This window comes from Tubulanus polymorphus, chromosome 6 (assembly GCF_964204645.1).
Source record: "Tubulanus polymorphus chromosome 6, tnTubPoly1.2, whole genome shotgun sequence".
NCBI classification, from domain to species: Eukaryota; Metazoa; Nemertea; class Palaeonemertea; order Tubulaniformes; family Tubulanidae; genus Tubulanus; species Tubulanus polymorphus.
In genome coordinates, this window is record NC_134030.1 from 2,512,077 (window position 1) to 2,531,712 (window position 19,636).

At 38.5% G+C, this 19,636-nt stretch overlaps 4 protein-coding genes across 5 annotated transcripts; 1 reads left to right on the plus strand and 3 right to left on the minus strand.

Moving 5' to 3' along the window:
• Positions 1-3,539, minus strand: LOC141907438 (uncharacterized). The gene is made up of 8 exons (XM_074797080.1): positions 3,426-3,539; positions 2,987-3,029; positions 2,492-2,905; positions 2,229-2,327; positions 1,943-2,056; positions 1,323-1,478; positions 677-768; positions 1-454 (listed from the first exon to the last, which is right to left on the minus strand). The coding sequence occupies exons 1-8, from the start codon at positions 3,429-3,431 to the stop codon at positions 263-265; spliced, it is 1,116 nt and encodes a 371-aa protein (XP_074653181.1). The 5' UTR covers positions 3,432-3,539; the 3' UTR covers positions 1-262.
• A 1,706-nt stretch (positions 3,540-5,245) lies between these two features.
• LOC141906896 (uncharacterized) lies at positions 5,246-10,910 on the minus strand. 2 transcript variants are annotated; one of them, XM_074796359.1, is made up of 11 exons: positions 10,843-10,910; positions 10,442-10,579; positions 8,830-8,872; positions 8,335-8,748; positions 8,099-8,170; positions 7,792-7,926; positions 7,414-7,512; positions 7,197-7,241; positions 6,574-6,729; positions 5,929-6,020; positions 5,247-5,708 (listed from the first exon to the last, which is right to left on the minus strand). In XM_074796359.1, the coding sequence occupies exons 4-11, from the start codon at positions 8,741-8,743 to the stop codon at positions 5,517-5,519; spliced, it is 1,200 nt and encodes a 399-aa protein (XP_074652460.1). In that variant the 5' UTR covers positions 8,744-8,748; positions 8,830-8,872; positions 10,442-10,579; positions 10,843-10,910; the 3' UTR covers positions 5,247-5,516. The 2 variants fall into 2 exon arrangements, with proteins under 2 accessions (XP_074652459.1, XP_074652460.1); XM_074796358.1 differs by lacking the exons at positions 10,442-10,579; positions 10,843-10,910 and adding an exon at positions 9,266-9,379 and having other exon boundaries at positions 5,246-5,708.
• Positions 10,911-11,395: 485 nt separating this feature from the next.
• On the plus strand, positions 11,396-12,961 carry LOC141907385 (uncharacterized). Its single transcript, XM_074797007.1, has 4 exons — positions 11,396-11,655; positions 11,834-11,990; positions 12,529-12,649; positions 12,728-12,961. Exons 1-4 carry the CDS (start codon positions 11,616-11,618, stop codon positions 12,767-12,769), a joined length of 360 nt encoding a protein of 119 aa, XP_074653108.1. The 5' UTR covers positions 11,396-11,615; the 3' UTR covers positions 12,770-12,961.
• A 235-nt stretch (positions 12,962-13,196) lies between these two features.
• On the minus strand, positions 13,197-19,427 carry LOC141906895 (T-complex protein 1 subunit epsilon-like). The gene is made up of 10 exons (XM_074796357.1): positions 19,203-19,427; positions 18,456-18,681; positions 17,732-17,930; positions 16,743-17,085; positions 16,233-16,352; positions 15,900-16,085; positions 15,557-15,694; positions 14,763-14,943; positions 14,022-14,138; positions 13,197-13,536 (listed from the first exon to the last, which is right to left on the minus strand). The coding sequence occupies exons 1-9, from the start codon at positions 19,302-19,304 to the stop codon at positions 14,023-14,025; spliced, it is 1,611 nt and encodes a 536-aa protein (XP_074652458.1). The 5' UTR covers positions 19,305-19,427; the 3' UTR covers positions 13,197-13,536; position 14,022.
• Positions 19,428-19,636: the final 209 nt, after the last annotated feature.

A 19,636-nucleotide genomic window follows, 5' to 3' on the forward strand; every position in this document is an offset into this window, starting at 1 on the left:
ATTTATTTAATACAGATATATTATTATCATCGAATATATGTGGCAATTAATTTAAGTTAGCAAACATCTTCGCTTACTCGAATGAATTGTGACCAATGATTTAATTTGAGTTTCAAGATGGACATATGTTTTCAAATGCAATATGGTTTCAAGATTCGTGTTTCAAAAATGAGTAAAGTTCGATTTGAACGGGATCCTATTGAGCAGTATATTCTGGAATATGCCGTCCATATCAAATTCTCGATTAAAAATAACGTAAATGTTAAGTTTGCAACTTTTTTTCTTCCAAGTCTGCGATAGAAGGTCCGATCCTGTCGAAATCAATTTCTCCATAAACGGCCGGTTCAACATCCGCCCCGATAATGATTTCCGGTCGTTGCTGCTGCGCGGAATCAGGTTCCGGCGCGCGTACTGAAACGAAATCTGCATAGATGGCGCCTTCGTCGTTGATTTGCTGGAAAAGAAACAGACGCGAGTTCCTTCGTTACCGTTCAACCATCCAAAGTCTCTCGTGCATAATTTTGATGAGGAATTTACGAGTCTTAAACAAAATGGATCTCTTTTGATTGACGATTAGTTAGTCTCTCGAGTTCTCATCAAAGTTGTGCACGATTATCCAAGATGGCCGCCGATGAGAGGATTTGTATTCACACATTAATTAAAATGAAACCCTTACAACGTTCAGTTCACTGCATTCTTTCTCTGCCGGTGAATCCGGATCGACTTCGATGCTCACTAAACGCGACTCCTTCTTCTCCGCATTCGTCGCTAAAATAACACAAATCAATCTAACTTTACATCAAGAAACTTTGAATAGACATTTTGATATTGAGGAAGATATTGATTTCTATAGACAATTTATATTGACTTTCTATAATTCAATTGAAAAAAAACTATGTTACTGTGTGGGAGATACAGGATTTCAGAGAGCTGCAGGGGTTCGGGTGGAGAAATGGCCTCTGTTTACACTTTGTGATGAATAATCAAAAAATAAAACCCACTCCAATTGCGCATTGCTCCTTATACCACTATAGCAACAAACATTTATAACACATTTACCCAATTATTCAATAATCATATCAATCATGAGAAGGTGGAAAAACTTGAAAAAGGGCAAGTTTCTGGTGGGCCCTGAATCACAACCCACCCGCCCTCTTACCCCTCCATGACTATATGTTAAGAAACAACTTGAAGAGAGACGTTTCTGCTCAATTATTAAAGCAGGAATCACCGATAGGATTGAGTCGAAACGTCACTACTCTCCCGTAATTTTTCGATAATATTGCGGGTGATTTCCTTCGTTCGATAAAGAATATACTGACGTTTATCGTTCAACATTTTGCCGTCCTGTTTCTTTCGTTTTCTCGTGAAAAAGCAACCAACGGCAATGGCCATCAAACAGCAGCACAGTACACCTGCGATAATAGCTCCCGTAACTGAATTACTGAATCTTCTATCTCCATCTTTCATAGTTCCACCTATTCAAAGTAAACAACATGATACAAAAATAAATTATTATCCGCTAAATCGATTTACGATTAACTGAATTATATGAACGACGACAATTTTTATGAATGAGTGACAACTACAGTCAAAGATCGTTGGGACCAGGAAAAGTTAATTATCTTTAATTCTCTAAATCAGAAAAAGGAAAATTGCTTTTTTGAAGCTTTCGTACATTTATTCTCGATCAGAAAAATATCTTATTGCTAAGCGAGAGAGATCAATGGTGTTACGACGGACTTAAGCGGAATATAATCTGTATATGTCGAAATCGGTGAACTGTTTTTGTGTCGCCTGACGCGTCCGATGGTATTTGTGGTGTCGAACCCGGGACGACTGGAACACCTCGCCAGTAACCACAACTGAACCTGTGTCGATTATGTAATTTGAATGGAACATGAATTCAATCTTAAGCATTTTCTTTCTGCTTTTGTCTTACCTATTGTTGTTGTTGCTGATGTGGTTGTTGCTGTTGTACCTACAGATTTTTTGTGCTGAGTCGAACCAGAGACGGCGTCGTGAGGTGCAGTCGATGTTAGTTCAGTAGTGTCACCTAAAATCAAGCAGGTCACACGAACAAAGGTCATATTTTTGCATTGATTCATTTACATAGTTCAAACAATCGGAAACAAATTTTTCACAATTATGTTATTCAAACGGAACACGAATTCAAGCTTAGTTCAAATACAAGCATTGAAAAGTCGAAACGTATCTTGTATGTATACCTGTTGTAGCCACTGTTGTCATTATTGCTGTTGTGTTGACAGAATTTGTTTCCTCGCCGTGTACTATTGGCTGGTTGGCGTTCGCGGAATCATCGTTCACTGTCGAAAATGAACATTTTAACATATCGAATCTACTTCAAAATGTATTCGCTAAAGGATAAGTTGAGCTTAGATCATCTTTGAAATATAGTATATTTCATTTCTAATTTTATTTATGACATTTGAGGTTTTAATTACGTATATTTGAGAAAATATCAACAAACCCGTTAACTTTTTTTCTCTACTTATGCCGACTGCATCACCATCATCATTTTTCCCCTCACAAATCCATTTATCGAACGCATAGTTCCCATTTACTCCAAATATTGTGAGGATTACATTCGATCGTCCAGTTTTATTTTCATCAGTACCCTCGATGATGTCTACCCTCGATGGTGTCTGATCTGATACTCCAGTTTCATTACAGTCGATACTTTCTTCATCAACCGAGGAACCGGATGTCACATCTTCATTATTACATGTTATTTTGATTGTTCCATTTTTTTGAATAAAGTTAACCTCCTTAGTTTTGGCGATATCTATTGAACCACAAGTAAAGCTGACTGTGTCTCCAACATTTACAGTTTCCGGGTTTATTTTGAGCTCATATGTACTCCACGCACAATCAACTGTTTCAACTGGAAAATTCAAAAAGATTCTTTTCCGATCTCCCGATTCCGGAACTAGTTCTAAATACATGGATTTTTTCTGATACTTACTGAGAATAAAAAGACGGATCAAAGTAGAAATAAATGCATCAATCTAAAACACAAAATTTACAAAAACTGTACCCTGTTGCCGACGGTAGAAGTTTTATGGCTTTGTCGGTTGTCGCTATCCCACTTCTGATAGTCGGACGCAGAGTTTGGGTTCAAAACTAAATTAGCCTAAAAAAACATTTTTTTTTTTCAATTTTTTAGCTTTGTATTTCGTCATTTGTTTACATTGAAAACATGTAAAACAATTGATATACCGGTAATCGAATACTTTTATTTCGATTCAAATTCCTTAAACGTGATAGGTAGGAGTGTAATCGGTAAATCCTAGATCGTTTATCTGGCCCGGATCCCTAACGGCAGATTGTCCATTCAGGTTATATGAAAGCAGGGAAGTGTGATGTCTCATCACACTTCCGTGATGAAAGCAATTAAAACTCACCATCATTTCAACCTTGGAGTAATCAGGTGGATTACTCCAAGTTTCAACTGAGTTCCTCAAACATCTAGCAGCTATAATAGACTACAGCGAGACAGCGTGGAGTGATATTTATTTAGACTGATTTTTAGTTCCTATTTCCATAAATAGCTACTGGACCAGGAATATTGACCAGATACGGGTATATAACAAATGATATAACAATTGACGCTGAATGAATAAAGCGGAAGTCATGTAAATAAAAGAATCTAACGGTATAATCGCAGTTCTAGGTTTATGACGTCATTGCGTGAGCTGAAATTCGCCAGTGACTTCACAATCATGTATCAGATCATTGAAAAAATATTCCATTCATTTGCGCGTGGACAAAATCTAATGTAGTAAACCAGCATTTTTTTCATGTGTTCGTATTTTAAGTAAATTATATACTGAATGATAAATGGAATATGTTTATAAATGATGCAAGATAATGAAAATAGAAACAAACTATATCTGTAAAATGCAGTCGAATAATGTAAGCGACACATTTACCACAATAACGCGGCAGCCTTCTCTAAGCTGGTGTCAGGGTGTCAGGAAGAGATACCCAATCCGTTGGAACTATAGATTCAGTGTATTCATGTACCTGGGTTTATATTTACCGGCTTCAATTCTAGGTATAATACTCAATATTTTCACGATATTCGTTCTCAGAAAATTGAAAGGCGAATCTTATTTTCTCGTCAAACTTCTCGCGTTCAACGATCTTTTGTTTATGATGGCGGCTTTCGTTCTGTATCCGCTGAGAACTGCCTATATTTACACCGTGTTAGGGGATATTTTGTTCAGAATCGATGACTGGCATTTTGGCGCTGTTTTCATCACGGTAGCCATGCCGTTCTTCTTTATATTTCAAATGACACGTAACTGGTGCACAGTTATTCTGAGTCTGGAAAGGTTGATCGTAGTTCTATTTCCAATAGCTTCACGTAAAATACCGAAAAAACTGTTGTCAACAGTTGCCTTCTCTGTAGTAACACTTCTTGCATTTTGTGGGTATTTGATTTACTTTATTCCAATAAAGAATATTGGTAAACTGGGCTGCCCGGATAGATGGCCTTACATCACAGTGACTACATCTTGGGCGTCGTATTTGTCATGGGATGTTCGTCATCACTGGGGACATATTGCCGACGTTTACCTGTACATGTATGGAACCGTTCTAATCCCTATTTGTAGTTTGGTTCTCATCAATTCAATCCTCATTTCTTCGGTGTTAATTCGTAAAATCATCCGACGTTCAGATTTTTTTCAGACCGATCCCTCGTCGAACAAGGAACTGAAAGTTTTAAAAATGGTTTTTACAGTTGTAGCAGTGTACATCGTCTGCGAGGGTTTCGGTTTCGTCGATCGTATGAAATACATAAACGTTTTCACAATAAGAATAGATTCGATGGTTCTGCGTAAAATTTCCCTGGCATTTTCTATCATCGATTCGTCGGTAAATTTTTTCATATATTGTTTGACTAACGACAAATTCAAGAAAGTAGCGATGGAAATCACGTTGAAAAATCGAAAATATTTCATTTCAAAATGATATACCGGTATCAGAACTCTGTGAGTTTCTCCGGGTCCCTGGCCCTGGGGTTGATGCTCGATATCGATGTTTCCCAGGAAGAGAGCGTAAATAGATTAGTTCATGGATTCGCTGTCAGGGGCAGCACATGACGGTCGATAATATCTTACACGGCGGCGCGACATTTCCTAATACCCCGATTTTAAAACAAAAACAAACCAATTAAATATTCATCTTGTTTGTTTTTTGTTTTATTATTTTCGTTTGATATGAGTTAATTTATTTAATACAGATATATTATTATCATCGAATATATGTGGCAATTAATTTAAGTTAGCAAACATCTTCGCTTACTCGAATGAATTGTGACCAATGATTTAATTCAAGTTTCAAGATGGACATATGTTTTCAAATGCAATATGGTTTCAAGATTCGTGTTTCAAAAATGAGTAAAGTTCGATTTGAACGGGATCCTATTGAGCAGTATATTCTGGAATATGCAGTCCATATCAAATTCTCGATTAAAAATAACGTAAATGTTAAGTTTGCAACTTTTTTTCTTCCAAGTCCGCGATAGAAGGTCCGATCCTGTCGAAATCAATTTCTCCATAAACGGCCGGTTCAACATCCGCCCCGATAATGATTTCCGGTCGTTGCTGCTGCGCGGAATCAGGTTCCGGCGCGCGTACTGAAACGAAATCTGCATAGATGGCGCCTTCGTCGTTGATTTGCTGGAAAAGAAACAGACGCGAGTTCCTTCGTTACCGTTCAACCATCCAGTCTCTCGTGCATAATTTTGATGAGGAATTTACGAGTCTTAAACAAAATGGTTCTCTTTTGATTGACGATTAGTTAGTCTCTCGAGTTCTCATCAAAGTTGTGCACGATTATCCAAGATGGCCGCCGATGAGAGGATTTGTATTCACACATTAATTAAAATGAAACCCTTACAACGTTCAGTTCACTGCATTCTTTCTCTGCCGGTGAATCCGGATCGACTTCGATGCTCACTAAACGCGACTCCTTCTTCTCCGCATTCGTCGCTAAAATAACACAAATCAATCTAACTTTACATCAAGAAACTTTGAATAGACATTTTGATATTGAGGAAGATATTGATTTCTATAGACAATTATAGTGACTTTCTATAATTCAATTGAAAAAAAACGATGTTACTGTGTGGGAGATACAGGATTTCAGAGAGCTGCAGGGGTTCGGGTGGAGAAATGGCCTCTGTTTACACTTTGTGATGAATAATCAAAAAATAAAACCCATTCCAATTGCGCATTGCTCCTTATACCACTATAGCAACAAACATTTATAACACATTTACCCAATTATTCAATAATCATATCAATCATGAGAAGGTGGAAAAACTTGAAAAAGGGCAAGTTTCTGGTGGGCCCTGAATCACAACCCACCCGCCCTCTTACCCCTCCATGACTATATGTTAAGAAACAACTTGAAGAGAGACGTTTCTACTCAATTACGAGAACCGGAATCACCGATAGGATTGAGTCGAAACGTCACTACTCTCCCGTAATTTTTCGATAATATTGTGGGTGATTTTCTTCGTTCGATAAAGAATATACTGACGTTTATCGTTCAACATTTTGCCGTCCTGTTTCTTTCGTTTTCTCGTGAAAAAGAAACCAACGGCAATGGCCATCAAAAAGCAGCACAGTACACCTGCGATAATAGCTCCCGTAACTGAATTACTGAATCTTCTATCTCCATCTTTCATAGTTCCACCTATTCAAAGTAAACAACATGATACAAAAATAAATTATTATTGATCGCTAAATCGATTTACGATTAACTGAATTATATGAACGACGACATTTTTTATGAATGAGTGACAACTACAGTCAAAGATCGTTGGGACCAGGAAAAGTTAATTATCTTTAATTCTCTCAATCAGAAAAAGGAAAATTGCTTTTTTGAAGCTTTCGTACATTTATTCTCGATCAGAAAAATATCTTATTGCTAAGCGAGAGAGATCAATGGTGTTACGACGGACTTAAGCGGAATATAATCTGTATATGTCGAAATCGGTGAACTGTTTTTGTGTCGCCTGACACGTCCGATGGTATTTGTGGTGTCGAACCCGGGACGACTGGAACACCTCGCCAGTAACCGCAACTGAACCTGTCTCGATTAAGTAATTTGAATGGAACATGAATTCAATCTTAAGCATTTTCTTTCTGCTTTTGTCTTACCTATTGTTGTTGTTGCTGATGTCGGCGTTAGTTCAGTAGTGTCACCTAAAATCAAGCAGGTCACACGAACAAAGGTCATATTTTTGCATTGATTCATTTACATAGTTCAAACAATCGGAAACGAATTTTTCACAATTATGTTATTCAAACGGAACACGAATTCAAGCTTAGTTCAAATACAAGCATTGAAAAGTCGAAACGTATCTTGTTTGTATACCTGCTGTAGCCACTGTTGTCGTTATTGCTGTTGTGTTGACAGAATTTGTTTCCTCGCCTCGTACTATTGGCTGGTTGGCGTTCGCGGAATCATCGTTCACTGTCGAAAATGAACATTTTAACATATCGAATCTACTTCAAAATGTATTCGCTAAAGGATAAGTTGAGCTTAGATCATCTTTGAAATATAGTATATTTCATTTCTAATTTTATTTATGACATTTGAGGTTTTAATTACGTATATTTGAGAAAATATCAACAAACCCGTTAACTTTTTTTCTGTACTTTTGCCGACTAGATCACTATCATTTCCCCCCTCACAAATCCATTTATCGGACGTATAGCTATCTTAAGCATTTTCTTTCTGCTTTTGTCTTACCTATTGTTGTTGTTGTTGCTGATGTGGTTGTTGCTGTTGTGCCTACAGATTTTTTGTGCTGAGTCGAACCAGACCCGGCGTCGTGAGGTGTAGCGCTTTCATCAGCTGCAGTCGGCGTTAGTTCAGTAGTGTCACCTAAAATCAAGCAGGTCACACGAACAAAGGTCATATTTTTGCAATGATTCATTTACATAGTTCAAACAATCGGAAACGAATTTTTCACAATTATGTTATTTAAACGGAACACGAATTCAAGTTTAGTTCAAATACAAGCATTGAAACGTCGAAACGTATCTTTTATATATACCTGTTGTAGCCACTGTTGTCGTTATTGCTGTTGTGCTGACAGAATTTGCTTCGTTCGCGGAATCATCGTTCACTGTCGAAAATGAACATTTTAACATATCGAATCTACTTCAAAATGTATTCGCTAAAGGATAAGTTGAGCTTAGATCATCTTTGAAATATAGTATATTTCATTTCTAATTTTATTTATGACATTTGAGGTTTTAATTACGTATATTTGAGAAAATATCAACAAACCCGTTAACTGTTTTTCTCTACTTTTGTCGACTGGATCACCATCATTCCTCCCCTCACAAATCCATTTATCGGACGTAGAGTTCTTAATTACTCCCGATATTGTGAGGATTACATTCGATCGTCCAGTTTTATTTTCATAAGTACCCTTGATGCTGTCTACCCTCGATGGTGTCTGATCTGATACTCCAGTTTCATATTTACAGACGATACTTACTTCATCACCCGAGGAATCGGATGTCACATCTTCAGTATTACATGTTATTTTGATTGTTCCATTTTTTTGAATAAAGTGAACCTCCTTAGTTTTGGCGATATCTATTGAACCACAAGTAAAGCTGACTGTGTCTCCAACATTTACAGTTTTCGGGTTTATTTTGAGCTCATATTCACTCCACGCACAATTAATCATTTCAACTGGAAAATTCAAAAAGATTCTTTTCCGATCTCCCGATTCCGGAACTAGTTCTAAATACATGGATTTTTTCTGATACTTACTGAGAATAAAAAGACGGATCAAAGTAGAAATAAATGCATCAATCTAAAACACAAAATTTACAAAAACTGTACCCTGTTGCCGACGGTAGAAGTTTTATGGCTTTGTCGGTTGTCGCTATCCCACTTCTGATAGTCGGACGCAGAGTTTGGGTTCAAAACTAAATTAGCCTAAAAACATTTTTTTTTTCAATTTTTTAGCTTTGTATTTCGTCATTTGTTTACATTGAAAACATGTAAAACAATTGATATACCGGTAATCGAATACTTTTATTTCGATTCAAATTCCTTAAACGTGATAGGTAGGAGTGTAATCGGTAATTCCTAGATCGTTAATCTGGCCCGGATCCCTAACGGCAGATTGTCCATTCAGGCTATATGAAAGCAGGGAAGTGTGATGTCTCATCACACTTCCGTGATGAAAGCAATTAAAACTCACCATTATTTCAACCTTGGAGTAATCAGGTGGATTACTCCAAGTTTCAACTGAGTTCCTCAAACATCTAGCAGCTATAATAGACTACAGCGAGACAGCGTGGAGTGATATTTATTTAGACTGATTTTTAGTTCCTATTTCCATAAATAGCTACTGGACCAGGAATATTGGCCAGATACGGGTATATAACAAATGATATAACAATTGGCGATGAATGAATAAAGCGGAAGTCATGTAAATAAAAGAATCTAACGGTATAATCGCAGTTCTAGGTTTATGACGTCATTGCGTGAGCTGAAATTCGCCAGTGACTTCACAATCATGTATCAGATATCAGTGAAAAAATATTCCATTCATTTGCGCGTGGACAAAATCTAATGTAGTAAACCAGCATTTTTTTCATGTGTTCGTATTTTAAGTAAATAACTGAATGATAAATGGAATATGTTTATAAATGATGCAAGATAATGAAAATAGAAACAAACTATATCTGTAAAAATGCAGTCGAGTAATGTAAGCGACACATTTACCACAATAACAAGGCAGCCTTCTCTAAGCTGGTGTCAGGGTGTCAGGAAGAGATACCCAATCCGTTGGAACTATAGATTCAGTGTATTCATGTACCTGGGTTTATATTTACCGGCTTCGATTCTAGGTATAATACTCAATATTTTCACGATATTCGTTCTCAGAAAATTGAAAGGCGAATCTTATTTTCTCGTCAAACTTCTCGCGTTCAACGATCTTTTGTTTATGATGGCGGCTTTCGTTCTGTATCCGCTGAGAACTGCCTATATTTACACCGTGTTAGGGGATATTTTGTTCAGAATCGATGACTGGCATTTTGGCGCTGTTTTCATCACGGTAGCCATGCCGTTTTTCTTTATATTTCAAATGACACGTAACTGGTGCACAGTTATTCTGAGTCTGGAAAGGTTGATCGTAGTTCTATTTCCAATAGCTTCACGTAAAATACCGAAAAAACTGTTGTCAACAGTTGCCTTCTCTGTAGTAACACTTCTTGCATTTTGTGGGTATTTGATTTACTTTATTCCAATAAAGAATATTGGTAAACTGGGCTGCCCGGATAGATGGCCTTACATCACAGTGACTACATCTTGGGCGTCGTATTTGTCATGGGATGTTCGTCATCACTGGGGACATATTGCCGACGTTTACCTGTACATGTATGGAACCGTTCTAATCCCTATTTGTAGTTTGGTTCTCATCAATTCAATCCTCATTTCTTCGGTGTTAATTCGTAAAATCATCCGACGTTCAGATTTTTTTCAGACCGATCCCTCGTCGAACAAGGAACTGAAAGTTTTAAAAATGGTTTTTACAGTTGTAGCAGTGTACATCGTCTGCGAGGGTTTCGGTTTCGTCGATCGTATGAAATACATAAACGTTTTCACAATAAGAATAGATTCGATGGTTCTGCGTAAAATTTCCCTGGCATTTTCTATCATCGATTCGTCGGTAAATTTTTTCATATATTGTTTGACAAACGACAAATTCAAGAAAGTAGCGATGATAATCACGTTGAAAAATCGAAAATATTTCATTTCAAAATAATATACCGGTATCAGAACTCTGTGAGTTTCTCCGGGTCCCTAGCCCTGGGGTTGATGCTCGATATCGATGTTTCCCAGGAAGAGAGCGTAAATAGATTAGTTCATAGATTCGCTGTCAGGGGCAGCACATGACGGTCGATAATATCATGTTGAAGCCGGGAATGAAACTAATTCGTACCAAAAATAAACCGTATTAGAATCGTGTACAGTGTTTCCTTGTAGGTTTGAGGCCTGGATAGTCGGCGCGAGTTTTCGTGGATCGAGTAACCTCTGATCCAGGAGGCCATATCATCCCGGCACAAATTAGTTCACATATTCCCCGCCAATGATTTATTTAGGGGCGGCACTAGACAGCAAAAGCCTACGACATTCCGTATATCTACTGTGGCATGCGAGTACTCACGCAATCGCATTTTTACATATAATTTTACACCTCTGCACATTTTTGTGTTTTTGTGCTGTCTAGAATTTCGTTTGTCTCTTTATTGGACACACCTGATATAAAGAGTGTTATGATAGTAACAAAGTATCAATAAAGTTTACTTTGACATTGAATTGTTACTGTGGCAAGCGAGTAATCTTTAGGCGTCCCATTACATCATCGATAAACAATTTTGCCGTACTCGAGATATTTAGGCCATTATGTGTTTTTTGACAGAGGTTCTCTGTTTAATACACTTTTAATCTCAAAGGTAGTTTGTTTGTTGGTTTCTCTCCGAATATGTTAAAGAACAGTTTGATTTCATTGCGCTAGAAAAGACGGAGCTGTCGATTCCAGAATGACTGAGGGGGCGTCTAAATCCGTGGAACCAAGTTATGGTACAGTTTGATGAGTTTTCTACTTTTTTCTACTTATTTTTTTCGTGACGTGTGCCTCTACTTTACTTGTCTCTATGGCGGCCTCTAACTGCTAGTAAAATAGAAGAGACTGATTGGATTCCATTTCTGCCCTTGAACGAGTTATGAATTGATCTGATTTTCTAAATAAATATTGCAGGATTCAATATGCATTATGGTAAAGATGATCTTGTGCGTATAACAGTAGAGATACCCGGTTTAGAAGCCACTGTAACCGGAGTTAAATCTGGTGCTCATGGATTCGAGCGAAAAGTCAAACCGGATAGTTGTAAACTTGACGTTCAGTTCGCTGATAAGTAAGTTCAGTAAGCTACATCAGTTTGAGGGCTTTCATCAGTCTGTTTTAGCAGTTACAGGGTTCTTGCAGGTTTCGCAATTTCGTTTTCCATTCCCAGATCAGGAATTACACATTACCAACCTAGAACAGGCAATTCAAAGTAAACAAGCGCAAATTATCATCACCATCGACAAAGTGTTTTCATAATATTTGTTATGGAATATGTAGTAAGAAATTTTGGCATATAGCCTAAAATTCTTAAGTAGAGAAAGAAAATTTTATTTTTAGACCATTTTTCTGATTTTCCGAAACAAAACTTCCATTTTCCAAAACTTGTGAGAACCTAGTTAGTTACCTAATCGTTGGTGGTAAGCTTTTTATAATCGGATAGGCTTATACCAACCTTGTGGTTTGTGAAAATATCCGATCGTGAAACTAAACCACAGTCAGGTTACTGACAAGTGAGAACCCTAAACGTAGCATTGAAGGTTCCTCATTCAGTTAGCCTCATAGAATCAATTTAGAAAACCATTAATTTTGTGCAATCATTAATTCAGGAGAGTGGTGCTGGATGCTCGGATATTATCAGGGACACACACCGGTACACATTATCATCTAGAACTAGACGAAGACGACTGCCGTGTCGCGATAAAGGATCAACCGTTCAGTTCATACGACGTCAGTATCGCAATTACCTCGATGTCACCTGCAAAACTACACACATCTATATTTACCTAATTATTTGTTTATTTGTAGGTAAAGGATGGAAAAGTTCGCATATATTTAAGAAGATCTTAACGCGATGTTTTCGTAAGCGGTATCATATCAGCTGTCAACTGGTAGTTTAACAGGCAGAGATCTTAATTTCGAGGAGATATCTCATCCATTCTAAAGTTTAAAAATAATCATGTTGTCTTTAGTTTAACAAAATATGTTGATAATCTTAGCTTCGTTTTTTGCGTGAAAAATAAACCACCAGTTTTTTGTCCACATGAGTCAGTTGTTTATTTAAATATCGGAAGTACATTGTAGCATGAAACATATGAAGTTCATATGTCAATGATGGTAGTGGCCTAAGATCACAAATTGGTGACTTGTAAATCTTTCCAACACAAGGCTAGAACATCCTCACTTGTCTTGCTATGAAGAGGCAGCAGTGGTGAGTCAGTGACCTCAGGGTGACTCTACAAAATGATGACTCAAAACAAACAAAATATACAACAAATTTCCATCACAGATTCATTATATTTTAATGAATGAAATAAAAAATATTTTGTTTACAAAAAAAATTCCATTGATAATAGAAGAATTTGTTCACGTTTATAATAAATTACCAGACCACCGAAGCGAGCTGTTATATTCAATAGTTAAACGTGACAGTTTCGTTTGTTCAAGAGCACATGGAGCAATTTAATACACAGCCTCGACAAAATTTCAAACCAAAGATTTTTGAAATGATATTCGCAGCACAGCAGCAGCAGCCGTGATACCGGTGTATCGAGTATCAGCACAGTATCGCATCGATATGGCACCAATACAACCTGCGTCAACATTAACTTCCATTACTGAAATAAAGACAAATAGATTTTAAATACCCTGATTCGCCGCATCAACTGCATCCTCGCTTGCCAGGGGTCCGGTATCACACTCCCGAACTCGCTTCCACCAGCCCCCTGGCCTCACGAAGCGTGATTTCATTACTGGCGCTGTCGCGCGTGACGTCATATATCGTTTTGCGAAATATTTCCTTGTTCGGTAAAACGTTCGCTGATTGGTCAATTTAACGGGAAAACCAAAAGAAGTCTACTGACGGTTTGTTACAAGCGCTGTGATTGGTACGACCGGATTCTGGTCGGCTGGTAACGACTCGTGAGGTCAAGGGGTTCGGGGAACAGCTTTAGCGTAGTGGGTTCGAATCCCTTGACGGGTGAAGATGCATCAACTGTGGATTTTCATTAACTCTGAAATACTTAATATCAGAGTCTACACCAGTCACGTTTAAAAGTTTGTTAAATCAAATCCCACACCTTCACCAATGAATAATACCTACTCTAGAATTCAGATCGGATGTCGTCAATTTTCAGTATCATTTTACAAACTTGTACGGCTAACATTATCTGGGCTCGTTTTGATGTCAGAGTTTCAATAACGTGTTGAACTTTCATATCTGAAATAATGACACACAATGAAATTCAGGCTCTAAATACTGAGATTCACCTCAAATACAAACAGATTACACCCTCTCAACAGACATTCATTAATACTTATTTAGTCATGATTGATCATTCAACCCGTATTAAAATGAAATTACAGCAGTGTTCTCGTCCACAACAGGTTTTAGAGTGGCAACCACCCCTTTCATTTTCACATCCGCCCTTCTGAAAGCCAGCCATCCCTAAAGATATCTGCCCCTATCGGAGTGGATGTCAATATTCTATCAAGGCTGATTTAAAATGCTTTAGAATGTATTGAGATGATGTGAAAAAAGAGGATTACACCAAAATTAAGCTAAATTTTCTTAAGGGGTCATTCATTTATTACGTACGCATTAGGGGAGGGGGCGTATTTCAGTGCAATGGCGTACTGTACTGTAATGCTTAATGTATATGTAAAAATGGCCGATTTTGCGTACAGAGGGGGAGGGGGGGTTGAAGAATTCAAATTTCATGCGTACATAATAAATGAATGATCCCTAAAGCCTCGCTACCTCAGCAGCCATGATGTCATACACAAAACAATGATTGAATGCAGCATACAGAGAACATTGCCACAGTAGCGAGTAATTAATTACCTGCGTTGCCGCTGTTTAAACAATCGATTCCTAATCGTGGATTGTTCTCTTTCACTTGACGTGATTTGATATCGGCTAGCGTTTGTATCGGGGGTAGACCGCTGTTCTCGGCGAGCGCGAGGGGAATCGATTCTAAAGCTTCGGAGAACGCTCTCATCGCGTACTGTTCTAATGTCGATACCTACACAAATACAGACAATTCATTAACCCTTTCAGTGCTGGCTCATTCATACCCTATAGTGCCAGAGATAATTTGAAAATCTTGAAAAAATTCCACCCTAGTGTGTTGAATAACGGGAATACCACTATAGTGCGTCTACACCGCGGCGCGGTGTATCGTTAGTTACTAATATTTCACTATGTTTGTCAGGTGCTGCCAATATTTCAAGAGAGATAATTAGTAATTACTAATTAAATCAATACACCGCAGTGCTGTGTACTAGCAAAATCCATCACTGATTCGTACACCGCACTGCGGTGTAGATGCACTGAAAGGGTAAAACTAACTTCCACACAACGATTACATGATCACAGAGAGAGGGCGCAACTTTTATCCGACTTGCATTGTTTCCCCTGACGCAATCTGCTAAGAATTAAATCAATTAATGCAGTCAAAAACGTTAGACATAGATGGAAACTGTTTGATTCTACGCGCGGTCTTACAATCTCAACTTATTTCCCTGCTGATTTTAAGCTTTTTTTTTTTATAAATTTAAGAAAAAATAAACTCGCTGATTTCCAGGTAAGTGGACACTCAGTCACAATGACGCGAGAAATTTTGGGGCCAAACTTACTTTTTCGGCAGCTTGCGCTACGGCTACGGATGAAGATATCTCAGCAGCTCCGCCTCCGTAAACGATACGACTATCTCGAACTAAATTACGTATAACGCACAACGCGTCGTGCATCGATCTCTTCGCTTCTTCAATTATCTGTGAAATAAACGACAAACTTACATACAGAACATAAGATAAAAACCCACGATCTACAGATTAAAAGAATTTAAAAACAAGAATTTATTTGTTAAATCTGAAATATATATACGACACTGACATAAAACTGTGAACTAAACACAAATTTTCAAAATCACCGATTTCTCAAAATGGAAGGAGTTTTATAAGTTTAAACATCACTCACCATTTTATTTCCGCCTCTGATAAAGATTGTAATCGCTCTCGAGTTTTTACATTCTTCAATCACTAACATTCGATCTTTCGTCGTGCCGAACGTCAGCTCACGTACGATCCCCGCGTGTCCCAACTTCTCAGCCGTTAACTCTTCAAAACGAGGAACGATTCTTCCACCGGTCGCTATAGCGATCAACTGAAACGATTGTTGATACCGAATTTAAGAATCAAATGTTGATACATCTTCTCAATGGGAATACAAAATTCTCTGATGTTTTCTTGATGCTTGACCAGAAATCATGATCGGTAAAAACCCCCAATATGAAACTACTGCAAGACTGACCTCTATTTCAGGACCTCCGACCCAGCGAATAGCCGGCAATTCTTTCTGCAGTAGTAAATGGTTGGCTTCATCGTCGAATCCCCACTGACAAATTACTAGATTGGAACCGGTATCTTTCACCTGAACAATTAAAAATAAATCACAGATTCAGTGCATGTTCACCTCACCTCAACTCATTCAGTTCTACAGTTCTGAGTCAACCCTACAGTTAATATCAGTTCATTGTCAATGATATAAATCTTCAATGAGACGAAGCTTAAAACTCAAACTGTGAAACTGAGAACAGTAGACTCCGCTCAAGTCGGCTTTGATGATCCACCATTAAAATTGGATACTCGTTGAAGTATCTTTGTGACACTTTATATGAAATACATGACTATCTAGAGTTTACTGAAATCTATTTTACCTATCTATCTAACTCAGATGTGGAGTGGAGTATATTGTAAGTAATCTATTTTACCTATCTATCTAACTCAGCTAAAGGAGTGGAGTTTATTGATTATTTTTTACCTGCTGAACCATTTTCTCGAATTTCTCTTTCTCGTACGCCTTCAGTTTCTTGTAATCGTCCACACAGGTGACGTCTAATTTATGTTTAGTTTTCGGTTTCGGAGGTTCGAACGGACACGTCAATATCGAGATCTTCGCGTCTTTCACTTGTTTCGGCATCTGAGGATGACTGAAGTCTTTATCGACGATGACACCTTTAACGAGCATCGTATCCTCCAGTTTACCGCCGACGCGACCTTCCATCTTCATCAACTCGAAATCGACGTCCTTCCTCTCGAAGTCAGCGACGGCCAGAACGGCGTCGACCGCTATTTCAGCCATATGACGATGACATCGGTTTATACTGTCAATATAACAACATCACATTTAATAATACCGTTTTATGACTAGTCGTAACTGCACCGCTAACAAGAGTGGCCACATTCCGCTCATCTACAATTACCATTCAGTTTTCCCTGATTTTTCTGGGATCATTCATTTATTTTACGCATAAAATTTGAATTTTTCAACCCCCCTCCCCCTCTATACGCAAAATCGGCAAATTTTTCCTATAAACTAAGCACTTCAGTACGCAATTGCACTGACCCCTCCTCCCCTAATGCGTACGTAATAAATGAATGACCCCTCAAAAAATCTCAAGAAATTGCGTAGAGCTGACAGTGCCCGAGGAATCGCGTAGAGCGGACAGTGCCCGAGGAATCGCGTAGAGCGGACGGTGCCCGAGGAATCGCGTAGAGCGGACGGTGCCCGAGGAATCGCATAGCGACAGTGCCCGAGGAATCGCATAGAGCGGACAGTGCCCGAGGAATCGCGTAGAGCGAACAGTGCCCGAGGAATCGCGTAGAGCGGACGGTGCCCGAGGAATCGCGTAGAGCGGACGGTGCCCGAGGAATCGCGTAGAGCGGACAGTGCCCGAGGAATCGCGTAGAGCGGACAGTGCCCGAGGAATTGCGTAGAGCGGACCCCGCCGGTGTTTTATGAATACTTACATTTTCGATCCGAGTGTTGTCATAGCAGTCTGTATGAGATTTTCTCTATCAGCTTTATCCACGGTGAAGAAGTCACTGATTTTCTCGAGATGTTCAATAGCGACTTTAGCGGCCATTTCGAATCCGTCAGCGATACGTATAGGATGAATTCCACGATCTAAAAGCTGTTCGGCCTGTTCTAGGAGTGCTCCGGCAAGAACTACAAACATAGATCATCGGGCATCAATTAGAACGATGGGTTTTAAATCAAAACGATTAATGAATTAAATCTGAACTCTGAGTTGTTGAACGGTATTTCTGTAATTTTAGAACTGCAAATGAGACTCATAACTAAAAAACTTCAGAATTGGGTAAGACTTCCATTTCTAACAGTAGAGATTGAGTCTAAGGTTGCAGTTAACAGTCAGATCTTTTTGCTGCGATTTCCAACAGGGTTCTTACACTAGATTAGGAAATCTAAAATTCCCTTCTATTACTGCGGCCAAAATATCATCGTGGATTTTAAACCAAAATTCCCCGATTTCCCCCCCCCCCAAAAAAAAACCTCTTGGATTAAAAAGGCAGTAGAATAAGAAAAATATTTCAATGAGTTATCTTTGAGTTGATCTGAGTTTACTACGAAACATAAGGTCTCTGATGAGTTTAAAACAACACCTGTAGTCTGCTGCTGGGAATTTAAAATCCAAAATTCAATTTCAGGAATCCGGGAGTTTCAGCACCGTACCTACGACTCCAGTAGTTCCGTCTCCTATCTCATCGTCCTGTGATTTCGATAGTTGTACCATTAATTTAGCGATCTGATGTTCGACGTCCATCATTCCGAGTATTGTTGCGCCGTCGTTGGTAACGGTCACTTCTCCGTCCGGAGATATCATCATCTTATCCAAACCTTTCGGACCGAGAGACGAACGTAGGATGTTAGCGACGGTTTTCGCGGCTAAGATGTGTGACTGAAAATAAAATATTCCAACAGTTAGATTTTTAAACTTTGAAAGTTTTGGTCGAAATTAAGTGTAATACCCCCTTTCTGAGGCTAGGCCCCTATGTGGCCCGCGGCCCTAATTAGCGTTACTTAAGTAAGAATAGGGCTAATAGGTTAGGGTCTAACTGCAGTTTGGGTCACCTATCCACTGGGTGGCGCTAGTATTATTAAAGAATAGTGTTATGGTAAGGTTAGGTAAATAGCCATTAGGGACACCTAAACTGCAGTCATACCCAACAGTGCATGTGGAATAGTTTGATTGAAAAGTTCAAAAACGCGACCCCCATATCTTCCTCCTTCCTTGCTGCTTGTCAACAAGAACACCTCTAGATCATCGCCGTCATTTGCATATATTTCCAATAAATCCTGCCCCGGCTACATAACAAATTTTTCAAACTCTCTGAACTAAAATGGTATTAAGTTTTCAGAGAAATAGCTTTCAGGCCAGGTATTTGACGAACAGCGGTAACAAATATAAACAAATCAAACCTTATGCGCGTCGATTCCAGTAAGACGAGTTTTACGATCCTGATCACGCATAATAATGAACGGTCGTCCATACTCGTCGAAGGCTAGGGCTCCTTGCGACATTTTCGCTTTAAATCCGAGCCGATATACGAATGAATTGAGGACGATGAACGCCGATATTTACAGACGCCGTATTCAGCTGTCAACGTACAGGAATGTTCTAGATCCAATATGGCCGAGCCGGTCCGTCTAACCGATCATCCGAAACGATGAGCTAGAAATTATTAAGAGTCAAATCGCATTGTCATTTGAAAATGTTTTAGTAAATATTTCTGAGATATATCATTTTGATCTGCTCTTATGATTTCTTATGCCATGGTGATTCTAATGGCAAATACCGCACTTATTTCAATAAAGGTTTTCAGTAATTGATTTACATTTAAAGGCCGGTCCGT

Excerpts from the sequence above, each read along its gene's own strand:
- LOC141906896 (XM_074796358.1), bottom strand. Across the intron at positions 8,171-8,334 it reads TAGAGAAAAACAGTTAACGG|TGAACGATGATTCCGCGAAC; the intron begins GTTTGTTGATAT and ends CATTTTCGACAG. Across the intron at positions 7,513-7,791 it reads AGCAACAACAACAACAATAG|TGAACGATGATTCCGCGAAC; the intron begins GTAAGACAAAAG and ends CATTTTCGACAG.
- LOC141907438 (XM_074797080.1), bottom strand. Across the intron at positions 1,479-1,942 it reads ATCAGCAACAACAACAATAG|GTGGAACTATGAAAGATGGA; the intron begins GTAAGACAAAAG and ends TACTTTGAATAG. Across the intron at positions 769-1,322 it reads CAAAATGTTGAACGATAAAC|CGACGAATGCGGAGAAGAAG; the intron begins GTCAGTATATTC and ends GTGTTATTTTAG.
- LOC141907385 (XM_074797007.1), top strand. The coding sequence starts at position 11,616 with ATGACTGAGGGGGCGTCTAAATCCGTGGAACCAAGTTATG. Across the intron at positions 11,991-12,528 it reads GACGTTCAGTTCGCTGATAA|GAGAGTGGTGCTGGATGCTC; the intron begins GTAAGTTCAGTA and ends TCATTAATTCAG. Across the intron at positions 12,650-12,727 it reads AACCGTTCAGTTCATACGAC|GTAAAGGATGGAAAAGTTCG; the intron begins GTCAGTATCGCA and ends GTTTATTTGTAG.
- LOC141906895 (XM_074796357.1), bottom strand. The coding sequence starts at position 19,304 with ATGTCGCAAGGAGCCCTAGCCTTCGACGAGTATGGACGACCGTTCATT. Across the intron at positions 18,682-19,202 it reads CTGGAATCGACGCGCATAAG|TCACACATCTTAGCCGCGAA; the intron begins GTTTGATTTGTT and ends TTTTATTTTCAG. Across the intron at positions 14,139-14,762 it reads TTTAAACAGCGGCAACGCAG|ATATGAAAGTTCAACACGTT; the intron begins GTAATTAATTAC and ends TCATTATTTCAG.